Below are 17,500 nucleotides of genomic sequence, written 5' to 3'. Positions count from 1 at the left end.
GTTAGTAGATAAAGGAGGTTAACGGGGAATAGAAGTAAAACACATTAGTATCAATGAGAGGAGCGACAAAGAGAAGAGAAGGAGGAGATGGTGACAATGTTATGGGCAGCGGATGAGGAGGTGATTTTGTAAGGCTGAATGCGGAACATGAATCAACACTTCGAAGGAAATTTAATCACTTGCGATAAATAAATACGTATATAAGTTTGTGTTGCATTATTCCTGATGTGAAACTGTGTGTTGAAACAGATATCTTGGGATGATCATTTTTTTTTTGCCAAATAAACCCACACACTGTATATTTCTTCTTCACTCGTTTATTACCGTTCTTATTTTAACTCATCTCCTTTGATCGGAAATCTTTCTTTACACGTCTGTGACCTCCATTGGATGGACTAAGCGGAGCAGGAACTTACACGAGGAAGGAAAGTGTCGCTGGATAGGTCCCAGACGTGTGACGAAAGAAATCTGGACAATGGACATGAGTTTAAATAAGAACAGTAATAAACGAATGAAGAACAAATATACAGTGCGTTTGTTTATTTCGTAAAAAAGGAAAAACGACCACCCCGAAATATAATCATCTGTGATGAATAAATAGTTAAGGTGAAAGACGTGTATGGAAAGTAGAGAAATGCTAAATTGGGTTTTGATTCAAATATTACATGGTGTGTAAATTGTAAGAGGTTTGGAATTCCCATGACGCACCTATGGTAAATGTCAATTCGGAGATTAGTACCAGATCACCTGAGGCTGCCTGTGGTTCTATGATACAAGCTTCCTGGATCAGGTCATCAAAACGTAAATTTTACATCAAAATTTCTTGCTTTTTTTTATGGTCTAGACACTAGTTATTTTGCTAGATTCAGTATAAATTTCCTAGTTAATTAAAATAAAGGCAATAATTCTCTACAGAAATATAACAATAGGATTAAATATATCTGTTTTCCTCCTTCAAATAGGTTGAGCAGCAATCGGAAAAAAAAATCAAACCTGTAAACGAAATATGGAATAAAGAATATATATATATAGACTAATGGGTATATATCGATTAGTATGTTGAAAGGTTGAGTAGAGCTCTGGCACAGTTTGGGCAACCTGGTGTCATCCGCAGTTGGGGCATATTTCCGTTGGATCTACTTCAGGAATTCCGAAGCGTTAGTTGAGATAATAATAACTTCTTAAGTAATGAGAAGATAGATTTGGTATTAATCTTTATTTTGTACAACGGCCGTTTCAACCCATCCTGCTACTGTCCTTCATGGGTGGGACTCCTTTTAACATGTTGTGTTGCATCAATTTTTTAGTCTGGGTCACATCATGTACATCTACACATAAAGGTTTGTGTCTCACTAAAGAGTCTGAGCCATGTTGTTATATGACCGTCTGGTTAGCGAAGGAAGCATCACTATAATTTTCAATTACTATTATCTATTTTCGATAGGAGTTGAAAACACTTGTAAATATAGACAAATAATTGTTGATATATAGGAAGATATTACACATATGTGCACACACACACACATGTAACTACAGTCATTCATTATGTTACTTACTTGAGGCTGCGATTGTACAAATTGAATGCCAGAAAGAATATAGCCAGTGAAACACCAACGATGCACAGAGCACATACTGTGTAAAATGCTGTGGGATGTATAGCTTTTAATTTCATAACAATTATATTCTTGTCATAGGGTACACGGCGTCCTAGAAATGCACGCAAAAACATACATATAAATATAGATGTAAATATACATAGGCATAAAATATATTTATAAATACACTATACATATAAACTGACAAATACATACATACACATAAAGTATGTTTATAAATATAATATATAGACATATAAACGCACGAACGCATACATACATACATACATACATGCATACATGCATATATACATACATACATACATATATGTATGCATGCATGCAGAGAAATGTTTCTCGCAAAGTAGAAAAATATGTCGATATTAACATGAAGGCGACAAATGTAAGAAATTATTATTATGTAAGTGTGTCTGTATCTATCTATCTATCTATCTATATGTATAGGAGTGTATATAAATATATATATGTATGTATGTATGTATGTATGTATATATATACAATTAAATATATGCCTGTACATAAATATCGACATACGCATACAAAACAAACCCACCCAGTATAATAGCATACGCTAAATCTGTTTCACTCTCTTTCTCTCTTTCTTTTTCTATCTATATACATACGTGTGTGTATGTATGTGTGTTAGAGAGAGAAAGAAAGAGAGAGAGAGAGAGAGAGAGAGAGAGAGAGAGAGAGAGAGAGAGAGAGAGAGAGAGAGAGAGAGAGAGAGAGAGAGAGAGTGCAAGCTTATCTAAAATTAATACGGTCATCGATTTAAAGTAATTTGATCAACTGAATAAGTCTGTAATTTGATCATATAAACCATAGTTTCTTATCCGCAGTTTGATGATGATGATGATGACGAAGACAACGACGAAGACGATGATGACGGTGATCACCATTACGACGATAATCATCATTACGACGAAGATGACAACGATGGTATTACAGTCGTTGTCAGTGTTGATTAAATCTTTGAATTCTTTCCGTTCTGTATAAAATTTCATTATAAATTAAGGTTAAGACCAACGAGAAGCGTTATATAAAATCGCATTTCACATATTGATTTCTGTTAACAATATCTTTAACTAATGGACTGGATCTAGAAATGAGAAACGAATCCAAGGAAATTTGCTATATCGGATATCACTGATTAAAATTAAAATAAGTAAATAAACAGAAAAATTGCAAACGCGAAGTATTTCAGTTCAGTTTTAAAATATAATTTTGATATTAGTTATATTAATCCTTTTGTTACATCCATTTAAGAAAGGTGTGTGTGTGTGTGTTTGCATGTGAGTGTGGGTGAGAGAGTAGAGGATACTTTAGTATGAAAATTTGGAAACTGAATTTATAATTTGTAATTATAATTGTATTTTACTGTATTGTTTACAGAATGCTGACCTAAGAACTCGCATCTCTCTTTAAAAATCCACTTCAAGTGAACGTGGTGTTGTTTTTGATTTGTAATTCATTAAAACATATCAAATTGCAAATAATTGCATAAATATACCAAAGAGGCATATTATTTATTTATTTACTTATTTATTTATTTAGTTAGTTATTCATTGAATGATTGATTAATAATATGAATTGCTTGAGGATAGATAAATTTATTCATTATATGGGGTAATATTTCGTTTCAAAGCCTGGGTTTGACTGAAAGAGGGGAATAAATGAGAGACATAGAGAGATCTATATACAAACACAAATATACACACACCGACACACACACACACACATATACACACACACACATATACACACACACACATATACACTCACACACATATACACACACATATATATCGCGTCCTTCCACAGAGTTTCCATCTACCAAATTCAACGCAAGGTGATGGTCACACCGGGACTATAGTAGAAGAGGCCATGCCACTGCTAGTAAGATTGAAACCGAAACTATGTGATTGCAAAGCGATACAATTACAGAAAAGATATGTACTAGCGCAATACTTGGCAATGTCTAGGGTAAAATATATCTACAAATACCAAAGAATCATTCTTTATGAAAGTACATTTGTTTGAGTAGAAGAAATATTCTTTTCCTTTATGTTTGTTGTAGTCTGTTGTGGATTAGACATACATACAGACACACATACATACATACATACATACATACACATACATGCATATACACATACACAGACGAACACACCCACAAATGCATATATATATATATATATATATATATATATATATATATATATATATATATATATATATATATATATATATATATATATATATATATATGTGTGTGTGTATGTATATATGTATAAACATATGAAGCGCTCTCTTTCAAACTCCATTCTCTATCTTCTTGATATGTTCCATTTATAGAAATGCTTTTCCAAATAAGATAAGACTGGATTTCATTTTTGAAGTTCCGATGAGGCTATAACGTGATACACAAGCACTCAACCATGAGGGCATTACGTCTTATAGCAGAAACTGCGCTAAGCTAATGAGATTCATTACTTAATTTCTTGTTCCATTGTCAGTTATTTAATCTCTTATTACGTTATGTGTTCGACTAACGCTTTTCTCTGATATAGAGTTATAACACCAGGTTATTAATATCGCCATGTCTTTACGAAATATTGATATACATACATACATGCATATATATATATATATATATATATATATATATATATATATATATATATATATATATATATATATGTATGTGTGTGTGTGTGTGTGTGTGTGTGTGTGTGTGTGTTGTGTCGACCTGTATAAATATAGTCCCACATACACATACGCACTCATATACAAACAAAAATGTAATAAAAACTTGCATATATTTGTGTATACTTACACAACAAGGTCTTATGGTTTGTCCATTAATGTCGATGTTAATATACGGATTGCATCGATCGTAAATTATAAGTAACACTAAATATCGTTCATGTCCAGCTGACATGATTGCATATTACATATTGAACAGAGACGAGCTGAAGAAAAACATCTTTGAGACTAACTTTTCAATACATTTCTAGTCTTTGAATCTAATTAAAAGCACAGAGGGCGGATGATTTTCTTCAAGTAGTAAAATGCTTTAATCAGAGGCGATATTTCATAACGATATGAGAAGTTGATTAAATTTAAGCTCACAACTTATAAATCTATACGAGAGATTTATCTATCTATCAGATTGTTTGCATGAATGTCTCTCACGATTTATCTATCTATCTATCTATCTATCTATCTATCTATCTATCTCCCTATTTACATATATGTGCGCGAAAATACACACAGGCACACATATGAACACAAGCGCACACACATGAACACACACATGCACATACACAATAATCATACACACAATACACACTCACTCACACACACACACACATACACACACACACACACACACACACAAGTAAAGAGGCTAACAAACTAAAATATAGGAAATGAGTGCATTTACAGGAAATACAAATAAAAAAAGGAATGAAGTGTAACCTTACCATTACAGCTCTTTTTCAGTTTTTTGATGAATCGTATGTGGGGCTGTAGCCATGTATATTATGTAATACAGCCCCATATTATAGTAAGTGCATGGAATAACATGTATTATTATAGATCCATAAAAAAACAGCGTTATTTCATGTACCTACAATACTATAGGTCTTTATTGAATAGCATTTAGGGTTACAGCTATTACAGCTAAAATTATAGCTAAAGTTACATCTGTTACAACTACTACATTTGGCTTATTTGCCTAATTGTATTCCATGTTAAAGATACACTGATTACGCATTCATTTGTTAGTCTGCCTTTGTAACTTCCATAGTTTCTTGACAAAGAGCGTTATCAAAGCCGACTTCCTACACCAAGGCTATCTGTTGTGGATGAAGCACCTGGTTTTAGATTTATCTGAGCGATACTTTGTGCCTACCTACGAGGGTTGGCGGAATAGTTCATATCTGTCCAAGATACTCTCATGGAATGTCAAATGAGGTTTATTTTTCAACACATTCCCCTTTCTTTCATCGTTGTAGTTATTGGGTCCGATAGTGAAGACACTTTCATCATAGTGGTTAAAAGTGACATCAACTGCAGATATAACGTCATCATCACTGTGATACTGGTTATCAGCCAAGTGTCTTTTCACGTTGGGGAAGAGATGATAGTCAGTTGGGGCCAGATTAAGAGAATAGGGAAGTTAACCATCAATTTCAAGGCTACAGTCACGCTTGCTTTAGCTCTCTCCAACTCACACACTAAGTGTGTGTGTGTAATTGTGTGTGTGTGTGTGTAAGTGTGTGTGTGTGTGTGTGTGTGTGTAAGTGTGTGTGTGTGTGTGTGTGTGTGTGTGTTTGAGTACACATGATAATGATGCATCTTCGTTGTTTGAGGGTGAGAATTCGGATTTCGATCAATCCGATTAACTGAACCTGAATAAACGTGCAGGTGAATGAGCATTCCACAAACACGCGCACTGTCAGCATTATAATCTGGCGTAATAAGCATGATAGTTAGAAAAAAAAAAACCTCCATAGCAGGTTTCTACATGGTCTATATCCATCGAATTTCATTTTCACGTATGGGTCAGCCTATAGATATCAACAATGATTCGAACTTTGGACCTTACGCTAGGATTCGAACTTTGGACCTTACGAGCGTAAACCGAATACCCTAAACACTAAACCAAGCGCCTTCACTTATATACACGCGCGTACACACACGCGTATACAATCATACATATATACATACATACACATATAAATACATAAATGCGTGCATATATACACACACACACACACATATATATATATATATATATATATATATATATATATATATATATATATATATATATATATATATATATATATATATATATATTAAATTCAAATTACGATAAACGTAAACAAACAAACGAAGCTTGCTTTTAGAAGCGTTGAGATGTCTTAGAAAGTTAAAGAAATGATTTTAAATTCTCAATCGCAGGATCATGCTAATAATGTAGCCTGAACAGGATAAACTACCCCTATTTTGCAGAAAAAAAAGTAAGTGTAGACGGTGGTGTAATATATATATGGTAGGACCCGACATGGGTAAAGCTATAAATGATAGCCTAAATAATATTACTGTTTGTATGGATAAATCTGAACATTGATCGGCGGATTGTAACCATATAATCTGTGAATTGAACATATGACAGGTGTTCAAAGCATTACACAAATGCATGCAACACTCCGAACTTTCCCGAGTCTACTATACTTCAGCTTCGCAACACTCATAATGTAAACATCTTACATATCTTGCTGCTAAGAACAAAACTTAAAAAATAGGTGGAAAAAATTCAAAAATATTTTGGTTGATATAATTATTTTGTGTGTGAGTGTGTGTGTGTGAGTGTGTGTGTATGTGTGTGTATGTGTGTATGTGTGTGTGTGGGTGTATCTGTGCATGTGTAGATGTGTGTACATATTTAATATATATTTCACATGTGTATACACAATACAAACAGGAACACACGTACAATCAATATATATATATATATATATATATATATATTTATATATTTTTTGCTATACATTTTAATATGTGTGTATGTGTGTGTGTGTGAGTTTTTGTATAAAGATATATTTAATATTTAATTAACTTAGTGTCACTATATTTAATGTAACCGAAAAAATATTAAAAATAATTACATCGTAGTAATTTTATTACAGTGAAATAATTTGTAACGGTATTTATATATATTTATTACAAAATCATAAATTCTCACACTTTCCGTTACGTATAAACGTATGAATGTATGCCGTTTCTAAAAGATTTTCTAATATAGGTTCTCATACCCCAAGGTACTTGAGCAGATTAACAGGATTGTTGAATCTTCTGTGAAATGTATTGAATATAAAATGTGACTTTTCACGGTTGATGTCGAAGAAGGGATCTACTGCTAGTATATATGCCTCATTAATTTTTAAATACCGTTAAATAAAATCCAATTTACTCTTCCTAACTCAAGAAACAACTTGGTAGATTTCTATATCGTACGACTGAAGCATTTACGCTGTCCGTCACTACTGGGACTTTACACATAAGTCAATATTTCATATACTTCTCTAAAGATAAGATAAATGTCACGAATACTGTAACAATAATCAAATAATGTAAGTATTGATTTCGGACACTCAGAAGGTATTTTAAATCTCTAATGGTGACACAGAAAAGTAAAATGAAAACGATTATTTTCAAAAACAGCTCTAAATATATCCCTTGATTTCCTACAAGAAAAAGTCCCCTTCTTGAAACCAATGTTTTATTTGTCTCAGAAAACGGGATAATCCGATTATTAAACAGTAGAATATGTATTTTTTGTGTATTTGGTTTGCAACACTCTCGATGTGAACTCGTCAATTAAGAATACTTTGTTGTATCACTGGAGGGTCATTATATCAATAATAAATGCAATCACTGGTTCTATTTCACTTCTTTGTTATTTGTCGATTGGCAAACTATTGAACTAAGCGATTGTATGATTAATCGTTCAGTTCATTAATCAATCACCCAAGTTTGAGAAAGTCCTTTTTTACCACTCGCAACGTCATCAGTGACATATCATCTCTAATCCTGTTCTATGCAGACATGGGGACCCGAGGTTCAATAAACGGTAGGAATTTTGGCAAAAAAATAATCTCGGGATAAATCGAACAGATATACTTCCTTCACAACAAAGTTTATTTTTTTCACTAGAAAAACAAGGAAATTTTATTTTATAGAATATTATAATAGTTTTGTTTGCAGTTGTCAATATTAATTCAACCGTAATATATCATAAGAATGCTATGCCACGGTTGAATAATTGCAAGTCTAGACTAAGTTGCGTCGTAAATATTTATATGAAAATACGCGAGAGTATGAAGGCACTTCCAACACTCATGTGTTTATATTGTTATTCTTCATTTTATATCCTGTCTCTTCATAATTACCATCGAAGAAGCCTACTGAGCAGCAATGAATTTAATACGCTTGTTAAGAAAAATGATAAGACCATTTCCTCAAAGGGTCGATGATGGCCGAAACCTTACTTGTACTTACTGGCTGTCCCTTCCTCCATATTTTGATAAGGTATGAGAGATGGAATTAGTCTACCATTTTAGAATAAGGTAACTCTTATAGAAATATCAAAAGTAATAATTTGGACGCAAAAGTTTTGTCTCGGTTTAAATGAAACAGTAGAGCAGATGTTAGTGAATTTCACAACGAATTGAACCCACTTAATACTGCTGTTGATAAAGAAAAATTATTGACCTGGAATAAGATTTAAATCTTGTCGGAATGTCTGAATATGACTTCATCCATATCGATTTGTAAATAAACAGTCGGATGACATGTAAATTGCGGCGCATGCTTCATATTTACGTGGTATATGCTAATAAGTATGTGTATCAGGACTCACTTTGTTTCTCTCTCAAAGATGCATATCTATCTATCTATCTATCTATCTATCTATCTATCTATCTATCTATCTATCTATCTATCTATCTATCTATCTATCTATCTATTTATCTATCTATCTATCTATATATATATATATATATATATATATATATATATATATATATATATATATATATCTATATCTACCTGTCTGTCTGTCTGGCTGACTGACAATCAATCAACCAATCAATCAATCAATTAATCAATCAATCAATCACTGAATCAATCAGTCAATCAATCCATAAATAAATAAATCAATCAACCAGTCAAACCATCTAGGTATCTATCTGTTTATCTATCTATCAATATATATGCAAATACATTTTCTTTGTTTTAATTGTGGCAGTCATTGGAGTACGGCATGCTGGAGTCACTGCCTTGAAGGCTTCAGTTGGACAAATACAACCCGACGCTTATTATTTCATGCCTGGTGCCTCTTCTATCGGTATCTTTTGCCGAAACACTGTATTAGACACTTGCTCAAGGTGCAACACTTTGGGATTGAACCTGAAACCATGTGGTTGCAAAATAATTTTCTTGACTACACGGCCATGTCTGCGCTTGCATCTCTCTCTCTCTCTCTCTCTCTCTCTCCATATGTGTATATATATACATACATATATATACATATATATGTATGCACATTCACATATTCATAAAATACGCTTGTGCGCGCGCGTGTTTGCTTGTATTAATATTTGTGCTTCTCTGTGTTAACGTTGACGACATATCTTTCTTATATAAGAAAAGTAGGCAACAGGAAATAATTCAAGTGTATGTTCTCTCTGAGAGAGATACTGCAGAATCTCTAACGTCGCCAAGACGTCCTTTGTCTGGCGATCACTTCACGTGGTCGGTGTTACTATTTATTACATAACTGAATCGATAATAACAATAACAACAGCACCAACTACGATAAAAATAACAACAACAACAAAACCAACAAAAACACCTGCAACTTTAAAGACTACTACAAAGTCGACTAATGTAATTCAATGTAATATCTGAGTGTCTTACCTCGCCAGACAATCGGAACACATGCATCACAGCTAAAGTTTAAGGATTCGTTGTCTGGCTCGTACAGTGCAACAACTTGCATTTTGCCACCTGCAATGATAACAAAAGAGACAATGAATGAACCTATCTCGATCTGCTAGAAATAGTGTCTAATTCTCTTCTGAATAAAATTGTACTATTTTAAATAGAATAGGTAAAACAATTGAATAATCACAGGTGGAACGTCTTAAGTAACACGCATGTATAAGTTTGTTGAAATCCATATTATTAACGTGATGTATACAGCTCACGTTACGCATTTGCTCGGCCTGTACAAGAAAAGTGTTGCTCGGCATGTTCGAGAAAAATGTTGGTTTTGTGCACTCTGTGAAGTTCTTTAAACCTGTCATCCGTTTCTCTTCCCAAATGCATCGTTTCTTTGTTGAGCTTTCTGTTAGATATAAATTCTCTTGTTGTAATAGCTTCTTCTCTTGAACTGATGTTCTCTGGAACTGGCTACTATGGTCTTGCTTCTCTTTGGTATACGAACATTAGACTTTCGAGGTTTCTGTCAGCCGAAGTTGTTAGCCCGCTTTCTTTTACTTCCTTGAGGCTCAATATTTTGGGCTGAAAAAAATTTATTTTAAATCATATCCCCCAGTCTAAAAAGAAAAGAGAAATTGAATGATTTGATCATACGTATACACAATGTGGTGATGATCACGGCAAGAACGTCTTTGATCGTAAATCTTCTCAATCCAGGTTAATCTGGACTTAAACAGCAATAAACAGATTAAAATTCCATCATGAAAGGGAAGAGAATTCAACTGGCCAATCACTGTCGTTGATGATGCCAATGTTGTTGTTGCTGTTGTTGATAATGTTGCTATAGTAATTACTGATGCAATTACACAATACAGCTGAAAGCCGATCAGATATGAAATATATATTTGTGTCCCAATGTTGCAGATTATAATCGAGATATTGTAAAATGGAGCACGAAGTTGTCTCGTAGACTAAATATCTAGCAGAATTTAATTTCTATATTCTGCATTGAAATTGCGCATGAACATTTGCTGCCCTTCTGATGTGGAAAATTGTAAATTCCAGTAATATACGGAATGATAAACTCTACATCAAACATCGGCATCTATGAGCAAGTGTCGCTATCAGCAGGTCAATATTATTAACATAATGTACTATTAATGTTATTAAGGTAGTAAGGACGATTAATTCGCAAGTGCCTATTTTTCACTGCGCTTTACCTTTTGGGTTCAATTCGTGCCCAGGTCAAATTTGACTTCCGTATTTCAACGATTAGATAAAATAAAAACTAGTCTGGTACTATGGTCGATGGGATCGGCTAATCCCCTACTATTATTATAATTAAGACGAAGAGCTGTCAAAACGGTTAGCGCATCGAAGAAATTGCTTTGCGGCATTTCTACCGCGTCTTTACACTCTGAGTACATTTGCATTTACCTCCTGCCGCGGTCAGCTTTTCCTTTATTCCTTCAACTGGCATTGGTGTAATCGAATGTAATCGACTTAACCCCACTCCCACTAAAATTACTGCCCTGGTGTGAATATTTGAAGCAATATTATTTTCATTTCAACCCGAAAACCGAGTCTATCGAATCATTTATTTATGTAATTTTTGTTAACTTAACATTTCCTTAATTGCAGTTAAGTTTTGTTGTTTAAAAATGGTGTATATTTTTTAAATAAATATCAACATACATAAAAAGAAAAAAAATACTGTTTTCTTAGTTGACCTATTATCAATCTATTATTGTTTTAAGGATGGCAGTGTGCCGACAGAATTGTTAGACCATCGGACGAAATATTTAGTGTTATTTCTTCCGGCTTATTACGTTTTGACTTCATATTTCGCCGGGGGTCGACTTTGTTTTTTTATCTTTCAGAGATCGATAAAATAAGCACCTCTGTAGTACTGTGGTACTTGGGCCGATGTAAACAACAACCCATCTCCTCAAAATTGCAGGTCTTGTAACAAAATTCGAAACCATTATTGTCTTTAGAAAGGTTGCGGGCTAGCAGAATCGTAAACACACCGTATCCAGTGGTTAGCGCCACTCTTCCAGCTTTAAATTCTGAACTCAAATTCTACCGAAGACCGACGTCAACTTTGCCTATCATTCTTTCGAAGTCAATAAAATAAACACCATTTGCGCAATGGATTCGTTGTAATAGATTAGCCCCATCCCTGCAAATTTCAGACTTTGTACCTTCTGCAAGAAAGAATTATTATTTTAAGGATGGATAGATGGTAAAATCAATAGAGTGTCCGTCGATAACCCTTACAGATGTGGGTATGTTCCCTTACGTTGTCAGCTTAAATTGAAACTAAATTGTCACTTATTTTACCCCTTAGTTAGGGATTGCAGTGTAGCCACTTTTTCCTACTACCATCGACAAACCGGACACGTGTCCCGAATACTTGAAACAAAGTAAACTTTGCTATATACAGTCAAAGCAGTCAAGGGATAGGTCGTAATGTTAAAACAACCAAGGTAATTTTTTAATTTTATCGTTCCGAGGTTAATGTAACCTACTACACGCAAGTTAGTTAATGTAATCAAAACATGCTGCTGCATGGCCTCAATTCAAGAAATGAAATCAGTAAATTAATATTGATGAATTAATAATCTATATTCTCTTTGTTTCTTCAATGATTGAATCTCATTTTATTAATCATTAGCGCTATAAAAGTAATTATATCTTGTAAAACCCATGGAAAAAATCATCCTTTGGAAAGAGGATATGATTGAGTAAACGGATGAAAGAATGTCAGATGTCTCTTAAGTTTACATACAACTGCTGATATTTCACCTGATTAAACTTTGAGTGTTGTTCTTGTTGTTCTGTTAATGTTGATGGTGGTGACAGCTGTGATGTTTAGTGTTTAGCCCTTATAATGCTTTCTACTATACGCCCAAGGCCTGAAATTTAACAGGAGGTGGCTAGTTGATTACTTCGACCCCAGTGCTCGACTGGTACTTCATTTTATCAGCACGGAAAGAATGAAAGGTAAAGTCGCTCGGTGGAATTTGAACTCAGTACGTAAAGATAGACGTAATGCCGCTAATCATTTTGGCCGGCGTTTTTAAGATTCTATAACCCTTATCATAAATTGTATTCTAGATATGGCCAGTGCATAGACAAATTTCCAGCAAAGTGCATAGTCCACTGTGTCGACCTTTTACTTTTTATGTTATTTTTAAAGACAATAGGCTTGTTTGAGGGGCTGAAAATTGGCTGCTATTTCTTACACATCAAGCAAATAGCAGCAAATAGCCACCTTTAGTTCACATCATTGTATCGTTTTACTTAACGCTTTTACTAGAAACATTCCTTATGATGACTCAAAGACTATTTTCCAAGTTCTTTCATTGTACTTTGAGTGTTTGTTCAGACAGAAATCTAAAAACATCTGGAGATATTCACAATATAAAGTGTTTAGTTAGAACCAAAGTGAAGAGCTTCTACGAGGTCATTCTACCAGCTAGAAATATCAGTCACCTATGCAGTAAACCAGTGCTTATATCTTAATGAAGGAAATTACATATTAATTGAAATATAAATGTAGTTGTTAACAGTAATTATAAGTAGCGGAACATTCTTACACTAAGTATTTCATTTCATTCCAGCTTTCGGCTTCTCATGCAGGTACAATCATAACAGAGTGTTAAAAAGCTCAGTTTCGAGTTCTGTCTCACTAGGCGGCATCTTGGGCAAGTATCTTTTATTATAGCTCGGGCTAGGTCACATCCTTTAAGGCTTAAATAAAGCCTTATGCCTCAATTGTAAGTTTAGTAGAACAGTAGATCACCAGAGTGAAATATAAGTAAACCGACTGGAGACAAGGAAAAGTAACTGTTGCATATTACTGCAGAAAATTCATGATTTTAGCGTGGAGGTCCATGAGTGCCGACGCCTGAGAGGCATAAAAGCGGAAGAAGTACATAAATAGATAGAAACAGATAGATAAATAAATAGATAAATAGATAGAGAGAGAGAGAGAGAGAGAGAGAGAGAGAAAGAGAGGGAGAGTTAAAAAAAGAGGGAGAGAGAGAGAGAGAAAGAGTGTGTGTTATCAAGTCTTACCTTGGTATTGTTGAATAACTGCTAGACTCTGGCGGTCTGGACCATCGAAAGACACTGGACCCTGGCAATAAAACACGCAAATAAATAAATGTATTGAACATGTTATACAACTGCTTAAAAACATGGATTAAATCATGTCTGCATTGTCAGGGGTATGGTTGGAAACTACTTTGATTCCACTGTGACACGATTCCACAGTGCTTGAACTCCAGGAAGTATTTTCTATTATAATTTTGGATGGGCTAAGGACAATAAAGACTGATGAGTGAAATTTGCTAGGCAGAAATTGATTTTTGAAATGCGTCAGAAGGATCCTTTCTGCTTTGTAGAGTTAGTTTGTAGAGTTAAAATATCACGCGGTACAACGCCACCATCAATGACCCTTGGGCAGTTCAAGCAGGTATGAACTTCTTTCGATTGTTTCAGCTGAGAGTGAGACCCTAAAAACTACTCATGAGTTTTGCCCTTACTTCTCTCACTACGACATTAAAAGTCCGACAAAGAATAGGGATAATACGTGCTTGTGTGTCTGTACTTATATACGTTTTCTATCTCTCTCTTCCTCCCTCTCTCTTTGTATATATATATATATGTATATATATGTATATATATATATATATATATATATATATATATATATATATATATATGTATATAATTTAGATTCAAAATTGAATGTGGCACCTACGTTTAGGCACCGGAATATAGTGTGGTATTATCCAAACAATTCCCAAAAGCAAGGTGATAAAAAATCAAAAAAAGTAACACGGATGTTAAAGGTTATTGCAGTACGCACGTTTCCTGCTATTCCATTTATTTAAGTAATGCCAGCATTACATTAAATGAAAAATGCAGAGCAATCTACAGCTGCACAAAGATATAGAAAATTTACTGAAAACTCCAGCAGAATGGGCATATTACTTACTGTTGTGGCAACATTTAAAATCTATGTGGGAAGAAGAATACATAAAAAAACCATCTTGACATAACCAATAGAGAAATATACATATTCGAAACTTGTTTATTACAATATTATTCTCATTTAGTTCACATTATGTCTCACACGTGTTTCTGCTGCATAAGTGTCTTAATGGACTTTGATGTAGCATCTGCGTGCTTTTGCTTCAGCTGCAGTGCACATTAAAGCATGATGGACATCCCCATACAGCTTTGTTCAAGATCGTGCCGAAGCGGGAGGGTGAAGTGAAGAGAGAAATTGAGTTATATAGTCCTTCCTAAAGTATATTTGAGTGGAGGTAAATCATAAAAACTTAGTGTATATGGTAGTAGAGTTTCATGATAGTAGAATTTACTTTAAAACATGACATATCTATAGCCTCTGGTATTATTTAAACTTAGACTAACATTTTAGAATCTAAGGGAATAGATTATTTTATATACTTAGGAGTAGAAGAAACCTTAACTAGGTCAAGATCTATTCGCCTCACCGACCTCATTTAATGAAGATAGAATAAACCTTATAAGAGGAATCAAAAGAAAAAGAAGTAGAGAGGGGAATAAAACAGAAATGAGTTTTAATGTGAAATTGTTAAAAACTAATTAGAGTAAATCTACGATCTTGACTAGGTTAATTTACATGTACTTTTACCAGCGCGATATTCTATTAAAATTCCTTAATTCTCGAAAAGATTTTTTCAAATTTGATCTAAGATGTTATTTTTGTAGTGTTTCAGACGAAATTTTACATGATTAATAATTGATGTGCTGTCTTTAATAAAGTTTTATTGATTTTTTTCAGAATATAATTTTGAAGCGTAGAAATCCTTGACGTCAAACATGAAAAAAAAAAAAAATAATAATAATAAATGTGTTTCCTTTTTTGGTATGAATTCAAGCTTGGACATAATGCTTCTCAAACAGCTACACATATCAAAAGAGCTTGGGGATGAAAGTTCCACTAGTGATCGGACGGTAAAACAGTGGTTTGAGTGATTCCGTATTGAGGATGAAATCCTTGAAAATCAAGAGGATAGAGGGCGTCCATCCACCCTTGATGGTCAACATTTGAAAACAAACAATACAACTTTCTGGAGGCTAACCAGAGCATTACATCGGAAGTTTAGTTATAAACAACTGGAAGAAATGCATGTTTACTTGATCAAAATTAGATGTGGTCCAATTCTGTTCCATGACAGCGCTCGACCACACGTTTCCAGCATGAAGCTGCAGAAGCCCATGAAGTTGGGATACAATACTTTACCACACCTTCCATAGTCTTTTACCCATCAACTACCACTTTTCCAAATATCGAGACAAATTTTTAAGGCAACAAAACCTTCCGTTCCAAAACCGAGGTCAAATTCAAGGATTTCTTGGCATTAAACTTTTGGATTTTTATCGAAGAGGCATAGCTGACCTTGTTAATCGATGGGAGAAATGCATAGTTGCTCAGGGATCATATTTTGAATAATTAAACCTTTGAATAAAATCGATTTTCCAAGAATATAGGTTCATTTTTAAAATCGGCCATTTTTTCCCGAACAACCTAATATGGTTAAATAACCTGTAATTAGAGCTAAAGATATGGAATATTTCTTCCAGGCTTAAGTTACATTTCGTGTTCCCAGTATCATATAGTGAAACTCTACTAATTATTGTCCATTTAATATCATATTTAGTGTTCTTATACTTTAAAGACCAGATATGTCTATTCAAGCATGTATAATTCATTTTATCCCTATCTTTGAACTAAGGCGGTAGGTGACGCAATCATTGCTTAAATTCCGTAGAACATGGTTCTACATAATAACTAGCCATTAGTGTAATATCACCAGCCATTAGTGTACAGCTATAAACTATGTTGTCTCTGAGGCATTGTCCTTCAAGCGGAACTTATGTGTTGCCTGAGTTACGATGATGCGTATTGATATTAACCCTATATTTGCTACTGGCAGAAGTATTAGGTACTTCGCAAATATCACTATTTATTACCCTATGGACATTACTAGTTTCGCTATATGTTGAAGCGAGTGTGTTATACGCTTCACCCAGTTCAATTAGTTCAAATAAGTCTGATTTGGGCCCAGTTATCTACCTTACATTATCGTCTGTAGTTTCATAATAGTTTTCACTCTTATTGTTATCCAAACACGTATCCATTATCTAACTAAAGTCAATGATATTACGTTCCACTATATCCTTATAATTATTATTACCACCAGTTATATTACTTTTTGTTTTTATTTTTTATTATATTTATTTTTTTATTATCTGCATTTACTAGGTTCCTATTACTGGATTCTCTAATCCTTCTGATATCGTTT

General features: G+C 33.8%; 1 protein-coding gene across 1 annotated transcript in view; it reads right to left on the bottom strand.

Moving 5' to 3' along the window:
* Nucleotides 1–17,500, bottom strand: part of LOC106869702 (uncharacterized) — an 878,940-nt gene that overhangs the window by 88,881 nt on the left and 772,559 nt on the right. The window contains exons 8-10 of the mRNA XM_052972461.2: nt 14,217–14,277; nt 10,110–10,199; nt 1,557–1,707 (exon numbers count right to left, since the gene is read on the bottom strand). Coding sequence (XP_052828421.1) covers nt 1,557–1,707; nt 10,110–10,199; nt 14,217–14,277 — 302 coding nt within the window. The remainder of the gene's footprint in view (nt 1–1,556; nt 1,708–10,109; nt 10,200–14,216; nt 14,278–17,500) is intronic.

This window comes from Octopus bimaculoides, chromosome 13 (assembly GCF_046866305.1).
Source record: "Octopus bimaculoides isolate indiv1 chromosome 13, ASM4686630v1, whole genome shotgun sequence".
Classification (NCBI taxonomy): Eukaryota; Metazoa; Mollusca; class Cephalopoda; order Octopoda; family Octopodidae; genus Octopus; species Octopus bimaculoides.
The sequence above is the reverse complement of the archived record's forward strand: the minus strand, read 5'-3'. Positions and strand labels throughout refer to the sequence as shown.